A 14,773-nucleotide genomic window follows, 5' to 3' on the forward strand; every position below is an offset into this window, starting at 1 on the left:
ACTTTTAAAATATTAGGTGGTTCAATTTAACAATTATACTTTTAATTCACTTAAATTGTAAACCTAAACTTTTATGGATTTATTAAACCTCTTTAATTAAACACCTTAATTAGTTAATAAAACCATAAGGGTGTGATTTGAACTTTTTCAAAACTATACTTGAGTTTTAGAATTTAACATTCCTAATTAAACTTTTAATCAACTTTTAAATTCCAAAACTTGAGGGCAAGTTTTGAAACATTTCAATACATTAGGGTTTAGAATTTAAATATGCATCAAAATTAAACTATTTAATCAAAATTTAAATTCCAAAACTTGTGGGCAAGTTTTGAAACCTTTTTCAAAACATTAGGGTTTCAACTATTTAAATTTCAAAACAACAAAACTTTTGGGGTTCAAATTTAAACTATAAAACCTAAAGGGCCAAATATGAAACTTTTCACAACAACAAGGATCAAATAACAAATAATTCAAATTAACATTTAATCACATAATTATCCATATTTGATGATTTCTTGCAAAACAATTTATCAATTTACTTAAAATAATTAATCAATTATCTTATAAGGAAACAATTATCTTATTAATTGATAAATATCTTCAATTAGATTAAAATTATAGTCAAATATATCATATAATCGGATTAATATTAATCTAAGATGATAAGGTAATTATCCCAATGCAAAAACAGCAAGAAATCCCGAGATAAGCACTGTCTGACGCACCGACTCGCCGAGTCACCCTCTGGAACTCGCCGAGTAGGGGCAACTCGCCGAGTCCATCAAGCAGAACACCAAAAATCGAATTTTTTAAACATATCAAGCATCAATACAATAGAAACCAGTCAAGGCTCTGATACCACTGATGGGTTTTGGTCATAAGACATCCTATGTGCTCATACAAACCCTAATGCTTGGATCTAGGTTTCTCTATTGTACATGCTTTGAATCCAAGACTTTGAACCCTAATTCTAGCATATGGAAATCAGAATTCACATGTAAATAGGTTTAAGAATATACCTTGATTGTTATATAGCAATAACAATCCAATTCCTCCTTGAATTGACCTTGGAAAGCAGAGAGTCACAAGTGTCACTCCTCTAATGGCTTACAAACACCATAAGCAAGTGGAGAAGGTATAAAGAGAGAGGAGAGAGGTTAGAATTCGTCCTTAGGACTTCTTGGGAAGGGTTACACGAATTCATGACCCTAGGGGTGTTTATATAGGTGTAGAGATAGGGTTTCAGTCATTATCCTTATCTAGTTGATTATCCATTAAGCAACCAATAAGATAATCCTTGAATCCTTATCATACTCGAATTCTTATGGATTTACACCTCAAATTCGTTCACCATATATATAAGATAATCCTTACCTTATTTTGTAACTATCACATAATTACAATTCATCCCCTCTAGTTTAATTAATTACACTTGATCACAAAATTAATTCTTAATTAATTATTGACCAAATACGATTTCTCCTTTAATATATTATTCTTATAACATATTAATAAATCATATTATCCTCTCTCTCTCTATATATATTTCTCCAATCAAGTTGCTTTGGTGAAGGCAACCCAAAAAGACCATGCACCATCGGGTCAAGTACATACCAAAATAGTTATGGACTTAGACACTAATCCAACACTATCAACATGGAAAGCCATGTATTTCAACAAAATTGATCCATTGAATGGACATTCAATTTGGCCTAAAAGTGACTTCCCATTCACTTTACTTCCACCAAAACACAAAACACAAGTTTGTATTTCAAGTAGATCAAATATATAGTATACATGTGAACATGGAGTGAATTCAATTTTAACTATAGTATATCAATATGTGTAAGTTGGGAGGCCTAAGAAGAAGAGAAGGAGGGGTGTTGATGAGCCAAACAACCAAGCTGGTAGATTGAGCAGGAAATATCTGACATTCACTTGTTCAAAGTGTTATAACAAAGGGCACAATTCCAGAACATATAAAGGGCAGGGAGGCAGTGGTGAAGTTGGAGGGGGCTGAAAACTATTTTTAGTAGTTATTCGGATGCTTGTGTTGTAGGTCCTTTGAAACTTAAGTCATGTGTACTTGTTTGAAGATGTGTTAAGAACTTGAAAACTTTGCATGTAATGCTTGTGTTGTAGGTCTTTTTAAACGTAAGTCATGCTTGTGTTGTAGGGCTTTATTTGTTTTGAAACTTAGTATGATGGTTGTATTAAGAACTTTAAAACTTTGCATGTAATGGCGTGTATGCACATTTTGGTAATGAATTAATCTGTTTTGTGTACTACTCTTCACAGATCAGTTAATAACATTGTACATTTTAATTGCAAATCAAAACCATCTTAAAGATGCATTTACAATACACTTAACAATTGCATTTCAAAAACATTCAAGAAATTGAACACTCAACTATAACAAACTACATTCCATTACCACTCCATTACACATTAATTTGATACATAAACCAAATACAACAACACCTATTCCAAAACCCCCTACATAAACTGAAAGCAAAAAAACCCCTGCAACGGTTACAAACCAAAAACCAAAACTCCATTACCGTCCAAACTTTCACAAGATACTTAGAGATTAAAATAAAACCAAAAAAGAACACCCATGAACAAAACAACATCAACCGGTAGTTACACAATTCTGCACTCACAATGACAACCCTCTCTTCCAATCGGTTCATTGATCTTATCAAACCTGGAATCACCACCAATGCCCTAACACACATAGGAGGATCAGACCATTGAAGGAACCCACATATTGTACAGTTCCAAAATTGTCTTCCAGGGTTACGATCCGTCCATGGAGTGATCTTCATTGCTTCATTCCCACATCTGCAAGGCACCATCTTTGAATCAGAAGCGATTGGGTGTCGTAAAGGGTGCAACGGTCGAGCAACAGTGGAAGGGAAAAGAGAGATGACGATCGCAGGTAAAGGCAAAGGGTTTGCCCAAAAATCATACATGCAATTTCTTTTAAAGAGAAAAGGTTACAACTGAAATGACAAAATTACTCCTACAATATAATATTAAAAAATGAGTTAACGGTGAAATGCTAACGGAGTAAGCCGGAAGGACCAAATATTAAAAGTTTTGAAACCACATGGACGATCCGTAAGGTTTTTGTAAATTAGAGACCAAACTTTAGATTTTCGGAAACCACAAGATCATTTTTGAAGTTTTGTCTTACTATGATAAACCAAAACTTAAAATAAGCTAAACTCAATGACTAAAATATAAAAAATTATCAAAGTAAAAAATTTTTTTGGAGAAGAAAAATGTTAACAGCAAAATTATACGTTTTTTTTTAAAGTTAACCCACTGTATTATTAATTTATTATATTTATGGGGATAAGATTCTCACATACATACATAAAATAATAAAATAAGTTCTATATTTCAAATAATCATAGAATTCTAGAAAAAGCGGGTTAATGTTACAGGCTGGTGACGATAGACCCCACACTACCACCACCATCATCAGTCGCTCCTAACCAACGGTCATTTCCTCTTTTGAATAACATAAACCCTAGTCTAACCCACCGCTCTTACAAACACCAACAAAACTCGACCGTTTGTTTCTCTCTCTCTCTTCCCCTTTGTAATAATGGAGATTGTCTAGCAATTTCAAAGCCCAGAAGAAAATCTCTGTATATCAAGAGCAGGGAGACACATAAGTGATTTTCAATGGGTTGTTTTCTTGGTTGTTTCGGTTCTTCAAAGGATCGAAAACGAAGAAAGCAGAGGTACAAGGTTATCCCCCGAGATCAAGTAAGAGCAAATCACTTCCACTTTTTCGTTAAAAACAGAATTTTGTTTAACTTCGAGTTGATTTGATTTTTTGTGGCGTGTTCTTGTTTTCTAGTGTTTGAATTTGATTTTGAGTTTTATGATATCTGATTCGTTAATTTCATAGCTACTCATGACAGCTTCAATTGTTTGATTTCTTCGATTTTCATTTGATTTTCTGGTTTCATTTTATGATGCACAAAATTGAATGGAAACCATAAAATATAGATGAGAAATGAGAAAACGGAGGTTAATTTTTTGTTTTTCTGGAAAGAGCAAGAAACCACATGAGAAAATGAATGTGAGTTTATTTAGTTCATTAATCGAAATTAGATGATCATTTTGTCAAACTTACTGATAGTTAAAGTAGTTTTTAAATTACATTCTCCAAAAAAGCATATTATAACCCTTGAAAATTGGTTAGAATCAGAATTAGGGATGCCTGTTTTAAATTGATTATCACATTTTCAAGTGGTATAAGCAACATCCAAACACAATATATCTGATTCTAATTTTTGATTGATTTGTGTTTCAGTACCCTAGAATTCAGAACCTTGTGCAACCTGACGTGTCTTTGGTACAAAGCATCAAAGACAAACCCTCTAATTCACTTTCAGAAGCAAGGTAACTAGTTTCTCTTGTTGATGTTATTTCCATTTGTTAGTTAAATATTCGGGGGTTTCTGCTCTAAACCTTGATAAATTCTTTAAAATTTTCATTGTAGTGGAAAGAATGAGGAGTCATTGAGTATAAGCACAAGGAAAAAGGTGACATTTGATACAAATGTCACCACCTATGAACATGTTCAAGTCTATGATAGTACAGAATCTTTACTTGAAAGGAACGAAAAGGGCGAAACGTTTCCCAAGTCAGCTGAAACCCATTCCGATTCCGGTTCTCAAGACGGTTCCGACATTGTCAATGCTGTATCCTACCCACCAAATTACAGGTATGGAAACTGCCTTGAAAGTGATGATGAAGTTGAAGATTCAGATCAAGACGATGAAGAAGAAGACGAAATTATTTGTCAAGAAGTGTGGTGCGAGTCGATTCCGGTTCCATCAGCAGAATCAAGAGCGGAATCATCTTCATTGGACAAAGTCGGATCCAACAGTAACGCACGTGACAGAAGTGCTTACGTGATTCCCGTGTTGAACCCCGTAGAGAATCTTTCCCAATGGAAAGCATTGAAAATGAAAGAAACTCCTCCACCAACAAAGGCATTAAACTTCCACCGACAAAAGGAGAATTCTTCTTTGAATTCCGCCCCACCTGCAGTCGATTCCAGCCTTTCGAATTGGTTGGTTAACACGCCAAATAACAAGGGAATCGGAAGCTATAACTCCGGAATTGAAGTGATTTCCTCTGGAAAAAATTCGAGCATTGAAGATAGACCGATTTTGGGTGCTTTGACAGTAGAGGAGCTCAAACAGTTTTCAGCATCATCTTGTACACCAACACCAAAGAAATCACCAAGTAGAAGCCCTGATGATATGCCTATAATTGGTAGTGTTGGAAGCTATTGGAGCTCAACTCCATCATATAAAGGCATACCAAATAGCAACAGCAAGTATAGAGAGGTATATATCTATAATAATGTCTGTGATTTGCTTGTGTTTGGGTTAGCACTCAGCACTTACTGATGTTGGTAATTTGGTATGCAGGATAAGAAAGTGAATTGGCACAATACCCCATTTGAAACAAGATTGGAGAGAGCTTTAAATGGAGGTGTTGCAGAAGCTTAGAAGAAGTCTGTTTTGTTTGGTCTACTGCAAATCTGAATCTGCACTTCCATTTGTGTGTGTGAGAGTCAGAGATTTGGTTTGGATTGTTGTGATTTTTGCACAGTTGGTTTGTTGTAATTCTTTTATTGGTTTTTGGTGGTTATAAATACAAAGATTGGGGTTATCTTTTATCTCTAATGAGTAAAATAAAAGGCAATGTACTTTTACATTTTCCTTGTACTTACTTTTCTTATCAATATATTGTATTTATTAGTAATTATTACTGATTCATGTAAAGGACTTATGTATGGTATTACTTTTCATTATTCAAATATAAACGGCATAAATAGAACATGTTTTGGACTCAAGATTTGGAAAAAGAAAGTTTCAAAAAGACATTGTAAAATTTACATCAGAAACTTGAGAAAGTTTTTTCCGTCTGAAAGCTCTACTGGTTGCCGATACTTCAACCTGAGGAGTCTTTATTGCTTTTCTTTCTTGTCTAAATCGTTCTCTTTCCACAATCATAATAACCCATCTAGGCCTTCCATAGTGAAACATAAGCCATCCAATACCCAATCCAATTACACTCCCAAATCCATATCCCAAAGCCACAGCTTCCCAAGTAAATCCATTAAAGAAACCGGAGTCGTCGTCGTCATCATCATCTTCAATCGGTATCGGAGATGATGACACCTCATCATCTCCACAGCTCTTTGTCAAAGGGAATCCACATAACCCCATGTTCCCTTCATATGAATTGTTCCCAAACGTATTAAACTGTCCACCTTCAGGTATGCTTCCTTGAAACTGATTTTGGGAAAAGTTTACGACCGAAAGGAATGTCAAAGTCCTTAGTTCTAAAGGAATTTTACCTACCATCTTGTTCGATGAGAGATCTAAAGACTCCAGCATTCTAAGATCTCTCAGGTGGATCGGAATTCCTCCCGTGAGACTGTTATGGGATAGATTCAGGAACCGGAGTGAACTTAATCTTCCGATGGTATCCGGAATTTTTCCTTGGAATTTATTAACCGAAAGATCCATTGTGGTGTAGACGACAAGGATTCTCTCCAGTTCGCGTCTCGATCCCTTCACCACTAGCACCAATTTGTCTTGATACATGGACATCGACGAATTTCGTCCCATGTACAGTGGTCCAGATGAGTCTTCATTTACGCCCATCATTGCTTTAAAGTTCTTGAAGTAATTTTTCGGCAAATTCCCACTGAATTCATTGCTGGACAGGTCAAGAATTCGCATCTTTGGAAACGGCGTTTTGTTGTTGGAATTGTCTAAAGTTCCCTTGAGTTTATTACCTCGCAAGACCAGAACTTGAAGCTCTGGAAGCGTATCAACCCAGTGAGGGAATGTTCCCGTTAGCATATTGTTTCCCAAATCTAAAACTTCCAGTTTCCTACATTTGATCAAATCCCAGGGAACTGAGCCTTGCAGTCGATTGCTGTTCAAGTTCAGACTCCTTAAGTCGTTATTTTGATCGAATGTTGCAGGAATGTTTCCACGGAAGCCATTCAACCGGAGATCCAACACCTGGAGGTTGCTGCTGAAATTACCCAAACATTGAGGAAGCACACCGCTAAACCGGTTATTCCCCAGGTCAAGAATCTGAAGGGATTTCAAGTTGCAAACCGATTGAGGGACTGGACCCATGACCGAGTTATTACTTAAAGTCAAATATCTCAGTTTTTCACAATGGCTTATCGTTTCTGGGAAAAAACCCGAAAATTGGTTGTCATGAAGCACAAATATCTCCAAATTTGTGAGGTTACCGATTGAATATGGAATTTGACCTTGGAGCCGATTCTCGACCACGTAAATCTCAACAAGAGAGTTCATGTTCCCCAACTCTTCAGGAATGAAGCCAGTTAGCAGGTTGTCATTAAGGTACAACTGTTCCAACTTGCTAAGGTTTCCAAGTGAAGCCGGGATTTGACCGCTAAACTCGTTGTGGCTGAACGAAAGTTCAATCAGTGAATCCAGTTTTTCGAGTTGTGGTGGGATGAAACCCGAAAGCAAGTTTTCATGAACATCAAGGATCTCTAACTTGGCCAGGTTGCTAAGTGAAGCAGGAATGGAACCAGTGAACTTATTATGGCCTATCATTAACACAATTAGAGACTTCATTTTTCCCAAGTCATCTGGAATTCGACCCGAAAGTTCGTTCATATATACAGACAGGATCGTTAAGGAGGTCAGATTTCCTAACGAAGGTGGGATTGGACCCGAAAGATTGTTTTGGTAAAGGTACAAAGTAGACAAGTTGGTTAGGGTTCCTAGGGTAGCTGGAATGGGTCCTTTTTGGAAGTTGAAGGAAATATTGACGTTCACGAGATTGACTAGTTTTCCCATCTCTTGAGGGATATAACCAGATAACTTATTGTCATCCGCACGAAGATAAACCAATTTGGTCAAATTCCCTAAAGATGCAGGGATTGAACCGCTAAACTGGTTCTGGTTCAATCGAAGGGTCTCGAGACTCGTTAACAATCCTATTTCGGGGGGGATTGTACCAGAAAAATGATTACCAGAAAGATCGAGAAAGAGGAGTTTAGAAAGATAGGAGATCTCAGGTGGGATGCCACCGGAAATGTCATTTGTTTTGAGGTCTAGATGTGTAAGACTAGTGAAGGATGAAAACATGAAATAATTAAGTGTACCATTTAACCTTGAAGACGAAAGGTTGAGTTGTTTTACATTCAAACCATCATCACAACGAACACCATACCAGGTGCATGGTGCAGTGGTTGTGTTTTGGTGAATGAGTGACGACCATGAAGATATTAGAGGATTGTTTTGGTTGATGAAGCTGGTTTTCCATTTAAGCAGGGCTTCTGCTTCTGGTTTTGAGGAAGAAGAAGTAGTAACGGATGGAGATGAAAAGATGGATATAGTTAGGAGTACGAAGAGCAATCCCATTGATATTTGATTGATTTCAAATAGAAGATCTTTAAATAAAAAATTGTATTTATGGGTAGTAGATTATTTATTGTTGACTTTGGTAAAGTCTGCTTCTTGACCTCATGGAATGAAAAGAGTGTTGCTTACTTGCAACCCAAAAAAAAAAAAAAATTGGGATCTCAATTCTCAAGACCGGGGAAATTTCCAACACTTCGATAATCATATAGTATAATCAAATAATGATTATTAAAGTCAGGGGTAGTTTAGTAAATTAAGATCTATTCTTAACAAATGGGTAGAAACGCGTATTGGAATTGGATTAATAGGACAACATGTTTGTAGGTTGCAGCATAAGGGAAATGGTGATGTGAGACTGACGGATTTGATGAGCATGGTTTTGGTTTTGGTTTTGGTTTTGACGTCTTTTCTATTTATTTGTTTTATTGTGTGATTTTTGTGGCTTCCACGCAAATATGCGGCCTTCAGCCACCTGCCTCTCATTTATGTCCATATTTACAAAAATGGTATCACATGTTGACTAGTCGTTGCTAAAAAGGTTCAAGAACTTTGAATGAGTTTCTGTGAGGGTATTCTAAATACGCAAAGTCTCTATGTCACTATCATGTGTGATAATGACATTTGGTTCTTTTCCATACATATTTGTCATTATTTATAATGTAATATGCTAAAAATATGTCTCAAATGTCTTAACTATTATTAATCAGTTGTGGCTAAAATGTTTCACAAATTTTAAACGAGTTTTTTGTTTTGATATTTCAAATTTCCAAAGTCTATAAGTGATCTTCATGTGTTCACAAAGTAGGACTCTTTCCACACGTATCGATCTTAGAACAAATTTCAATCATTTAGTGAGGCATAATGGTTATCAACTCAATGTGATCTGGAAGGTGAATCAATCATGATAACTTTGAACGAGTTTTTGACTAAAGGATTAGAAATTTACGAAGTCTTTAAGTCGATTGTTAATACAAGCCCAACAAATGAATTCTCTATGGAGAAAGGAGCGAGACAAGGCGAACCGTTCTCCCCTTCCTATTCATCATTGCGATGGAAGGGTTGAATATGACGATGAAGACATCGGTTGAAAAATGAGTTTTTGACGGAATAAAACTCCCAAATTCTAACATTTGTTTGTCTCCTCTATTTTATGCAGATGATGCTTTATTCATTGGAGAATGGTCGAGACGTAACATCGCTAACTTAGCGGGGATTTTGAGATGCTTTTATGCCGCGTCAGGGTTGAAAGTTAACTTTAGTAAATCTAAAGTATTTGGTGTTGGAGCATCTTCTAGTGAAGTATCTAACTGGACTACTCCTCTGGGTTGTGAACCATCATCCCTCCCATTCACTTACCTGGCCATTTCTGTTGGTGAAAACATGAACTTGAAGAACACATGGCGACCGATTATTGAAAAGTTTAACGCCAAACTCTAATTGTGGAAAGCGAAAACACTTAGCTTCGGAGGTAGATTAACCCTAGCAAAGGCGGTACCTGGTAATCTTCCTACCTTCTTTATGTCCATCTTTGCCGTCCTAAGCGGTGTCATCGAGACCTTAGAGAAAATAAGAAGAAGATTTATATGGTGTAATAAATTGGAGAAGAAAAGTATCAATTGGGTTGCTTGGGAAACACTAATTGCCCCAAAAAAGGTGGGTGGCACAGGGCTTGGATCTATCAAGAGTCTGAAGATTTCCCTATTAACTAAGTGGATGTGGTGATTGAAAAATTAAAACTCCGCACTTTGGGCGAAAGTTATATGATATATTCATGGATTGGATGAAAGAGAGCTGTCTACTTTTGCCAACAGATCTAGAACGGGTGTTTGGAAGAATATAACCAAAATCAGACATTGGTTAAAGAATCTTAACATCGATCCTAATGAAATTGTGCATTGGAAATCAACAGAAAGTTGTTGGGTCTCCGACTTTATGATTGACAATCAGTTCTCCGTGAGATTGTTACAAGAACGGATTGAAAGGGCAAGTCATGTGGTCTGTGATGGACCGTTCGATTGGTGTAAAGTGATACCAACTAAGATCCTATGTTTTATCTGGAGAGCGAAGTTCAGAAGAATCCCATCATCAGTTTCGTTAAAATCAAGGGGTGTCCCAGTTTTATCGACGTTGTATGTTTCATGCAACTCAGACGAGGAGACATGCAATCACATTCTTCTATTATTCCCAGTGGCAAAAGCCGTCATGAATTCGATTTTATCTTGGTGTGAAATCTCATACGATGGATTCAAATCGGTGAAGGATATGTTACTTTTTCATATCTCGGTGGTCTAAGTGCAAAAAGGAAAAAAGTATGTTATATGCAATCTTATGTGGATGATTTTGGTGTATATGGAAGGACATAAATCAAAGAGTTTTCAAAAACATTCCATTTATACCGGCGAATACAGTGGAGAAGATAAAATCAACAACTTTCATTTGGTGCAAGCATAGAGGTTCCTTTGGAAACATTGATCGGAGAGTTTGGAATCTTGGTCCTTTTCTTTGTTTGTAATTTCTTGTTTGTTTTTATTTTTCTTTTTCTTTATGTTTTGTACTTTTTTCCTTGCATTGTCTTGATGTGAGGTGTTTTTAATATATTTGCGGTTTTCAAAAAAAAAAATTGTTGTATTCACAAAGTTGGGTTCTTTTCCACATATATATTACTCAACTAGTTTATAACCCATGGAAACCACGGTTATAAAATTAATTAAACTTTTATAATAAAAATTTAAAATTATTAATCAATTATTTTAATAAATTATTAATTAGGAAATTTTTTAGTTATATAAAATTATAATCATTGATTTAAATAAATATGTGAAATTATATCATTTTATAATTTGTATTAATTTTATATTAATGTTATTAATTTAATTTACTTAGAGAGAGAAATTTGAAATTTAAAATGAAAAATCCATAGGTTGATAAGTGGTATGTATTAATTAGGAGACATAATAGGGTGTCACATGACAAAAGAAAAATATAATATACATTAATTAAGATGTCTAATAGGGTGACACATGTCACAAGGAAAATAAAACTATTCTTTTATTAGAATAGGATATCATCACTAACAAATGAATTTTTTTTTGCCACTTGTCACAATCTCATTAATTTTGCCAAATGTCATTTGTGATTATTTTGAATTAATTCTTTTTCCACATGTCATTTTATGAGTTTTTTCTATTTTATTAAATTCCACATGTAATAATTGCAATAAATGTAGTAATAAATAAATATCAATTTCATTAATAAACTTATCCTTTAATTTCAAAATTCCTAAAATTAAAGCTTATTAATTTCTTTTATTTATTTAAATTGTCTGTTTAAATTTAAAAGATAAAAAAACATTTCTATTATAATAATTCATTATTTTTCTTAATTTCTTATAAATTCAAAGTTCTCAAATATTTTGGTCTTTATATTTAACTTTTTTTTTTTTAAATTAACTCATGTAATACATTGGTTCACAACTAGTTTATTATAATAATTCATTATTTTTCTTAATTTCTTATAAATTCAAAGTTCTCAAATATTTTGACCTTTATATTTAATTTTTTTAAATTAACTCATATAATACATTGGTTCACAACTAGTTTATTATATAATACACCACAAATGAGTCTCAATCGTTAACTAGTCATGGCTAAAATGATTCACGGACCTTGAACAGGCTTCTCACATTTGATTCGATATTTGCAAAGTCTTTTAAGGACCCTTGTGTATTCACAACACCGAAAGCTTTTCCACACTCATTTCTTATAATTTATTATGTTACTTGAACAAATCCTCCTTAATAAATGAATGTTTTTTTTGCCACATGTCAATCTTTCATGAGTTTTGATACTTGTAATTTTGTGATATTTTTGAAATAAATATTATCCATTTGTCAATTTTTGATCTGTTTCAATTTTTAAATTAAAGTTATATACTTATATATGTAAATTGTTAAATATCATATATATGATATTAAATTGCAATAAATACATTTTTTCTTTCTTAATTTAAAGTTGTATATTAAAAAATATTTTTTGTTTACATTTTAATTTAATATATTTTTTTAAATCAACCCGTATAATACACGGGTCTCACACCTAGTCTAACCTAATAAATGAAAATCAATTTTGTCAAATGTCATGTTCTCATTAAATTTGACACATGTCATTTTCTAAGAGCTTTTGAATTATTTCTTTTTCAATTGTCATTTTCTTAAATTTTTTATTTTTCTTAAATTAAAAATCTACATTTTAATGAGATTTATATATGTGAAATAGATTATTCTATTAAATTTTATAATAAATGCTCTACAACCTTTATTGCTTGTTTTATTTATTATATTCTTTGTATTTATATAAAATTATTATTTTAAAAAAATATGTAATGCTTATAATTTTATATTAATTTTTTTTATAAACCCGTGTAATACACGAGTCTCACACCTAGTTACAAATAATTTAACAAGGCCTATCAATTTAATGTTTAACATTGTACTCAAAGGTGAATTGAACACGCTGGATAAATAATTTTTCGCTTGGTACATGTGGAATTATAAACCCTTGTGTTGATACGAACTAAAAGTAATTAACAAAAGCCAATTGCACTTGATGTCGTCGATAACGACAAATTAATAATTTACTTATGCAATTATATTAAAAATGGTTAATGAGTTTGTTATTTTCTGCTTAAAGTTGTTTGATCCTGTAATTTAGTTAGCAAGATGAAAATGAAATAGAAAGTTATCTCTCAAATTTTCTCCTCCTTCAATCTTCGATTGTAACATGGTGTCTGTTGATTTAATATTTACATGCCGAATATCAATTTTATGTTATTAGATAAAACCTTTTGAAAAATCGGTTGGCGAACAAGTTTTAACCGTTTTAAATCATTCTGGCGAATACATAATCACATAATGATTGTTGTATGATTTTTTTTCTTATCCCGTTTGTGTAATTTGCAATCACATGTTATAGAGTTCATGTAAACATTTTTTGCCTATGTTTTTAGCTATTGAATCAATCACTCACAAACTTGGTGCCTCAGACTCAAACGTATATGAGAATGTATTTTTTTAGTTTTAGGCACCTAAGTGTTGGTGCAATATTGGTGGTTCATTTGTTTGATGACTAAGAACGATACTTAAATCAAAACTTGGATGTTATTTAAGAAATTGTCAAGTACTTGTGTGAAAGGCATATTGGAATGATAGACCCTTTCTATACAAGTCTTAACAATACTCAAAATCTATATATAAGACTTGACTTGTTTGGTCATATCTTGCTTTTGGATATTTTGGGGCTAGTTTTGACATAGGACAAATTCTATACTAAGACTTGATTTGTTTGGTGTTATCCTATTTTTGTATATTTTGGGGCTACTTTTGACATATCCTATGTATTTATTGTGGCTTCCCCAATTATATGTTTGCTCGTTCACATTTCTATTGCCGCTTCTCCAAATATTTGTTAAGTTTTTATAGAGATATTGATTTTTAAACCAAAGTTACGCGATAGTATATTAGAAGTTGGGTTTGTTTGGTATACATAATATATTATTTGGAAATACCACTTTAAACACCTCGCTAAATCCAGCTTAGACATCACTCTCGTAAGTAGATCAGTCAGTATAATGACTTGGAATCACTGATAAATCTTATTCATAGGTTCATACTAATGACTATGATTATAAATATAAGTTACACTTAAATTAAAATAAGCGTAGCCTAACTTACAGAGTTTTCTAGTGAGAACCGATAACTGCGCGGATATAACTCTGACCCGGGAACTTCTTTTTCTCCGGCTATCTGATGTCGCAGGGCCTTGCTAAAGTGATCGGGAATTTAGGGAGTAAATGGAACGAGAGGTACAAAGAATTCTAGAGGATTCTGATGGAAATTGGTGTGAAAAAATGAATGAAGAACGCAATCTATACATAGGGCTGGAAATGGCGCGCACGCCACACTTCTGGTCGGGGATTTACTGGACCTAAAACACGCCCAAGGATAAAACGTTATTTTTTTCAAAAACTTAAGGGTTTTTATGTTATTTATCGTATTTTTTAATATTAAATTATTTTATATGTCTTTCTATGTCATTTTACATTTTCAATCAGTTTATCATATAGTTCTTATCAAAAACCGTTTTTTTTATCTTCTAATAACTAATTTTTCATCTCTCAACTAACTTTTCAGTTATCAACCAAACATTGCCTTAATACTATTTGGGTCAAATACAAATAATAACAACCTTAATTATCATTTTAGTCACAATAATTATGTATTTTTTTTGTTTATTATGAGGTAATATATTTTTTGTATG

The 14,773-nt window shown here is 33.5% G+C and overlaps 2 protein-coding genes across 2 annotated transcripts; one reads left to right on the forward strand and one right to left on the reverse strand.

Moving 5' to 3' along the window:
- Positions 1 to 3,525: 3,525 nt before the first annotated feature.
- Positions 3,526 to 5,713, forward strand: LOC145076683 (uncharacterized). The gene is made up of 4 exons (XM_079022494.1): positions 3,526 to 3,780; positions 4,334 to 4,422; positions 4,523 to 5,378; positions 5,463 to 5,713. The coding sequence occupies exons 1-4, from the start codon at positions 3,697 to 3,699 to the stop codon at positions 5,541 to 5,543; spliced, it is 1,110 nt and encodes a 369-aa protein (XP_078878620.1). The 5' UTR covers positions 3,526 to 3,696; the 3' UTR covers positions 5,544 to 5,713.
- Positions 5,714 to 5,823: 110 nt separating this feature from the next.
- On the reverse strand, positions 5,824 to 8,668 carry LOC145076682 (uncharacterized). Its single transcript, XM_079022493.1, has one exon. It carries the CDS (start codon positions 8,457 to 8,459, stop codon positions 5,910 to 5,912), a length of 2,550 nt encoding a protein of 849 aa, XP_078878619.1. The 5' UTR covers positions 8,460 to 8,668; the 3' UTR covers positions 5,824 to 5,909.
- Between the last annotated feature and the right edge of the window lie 6,105 nt (positions 8,669 to 14,773).

Source organism: Lactuca serriola, chromosome 9, assembly GCF_051521515.1.
Source record: "Lactuca serriola cultivar US96UC23 chromosome 9, Lser_US96UC23_V15, whole genome shotgun sequence".
NCBI lineage: Eukaryota > Viridiplantae > Streptophyta > Magnoliopsida > Asterales > Asteraceae > Lactuca > Lactuca serriola.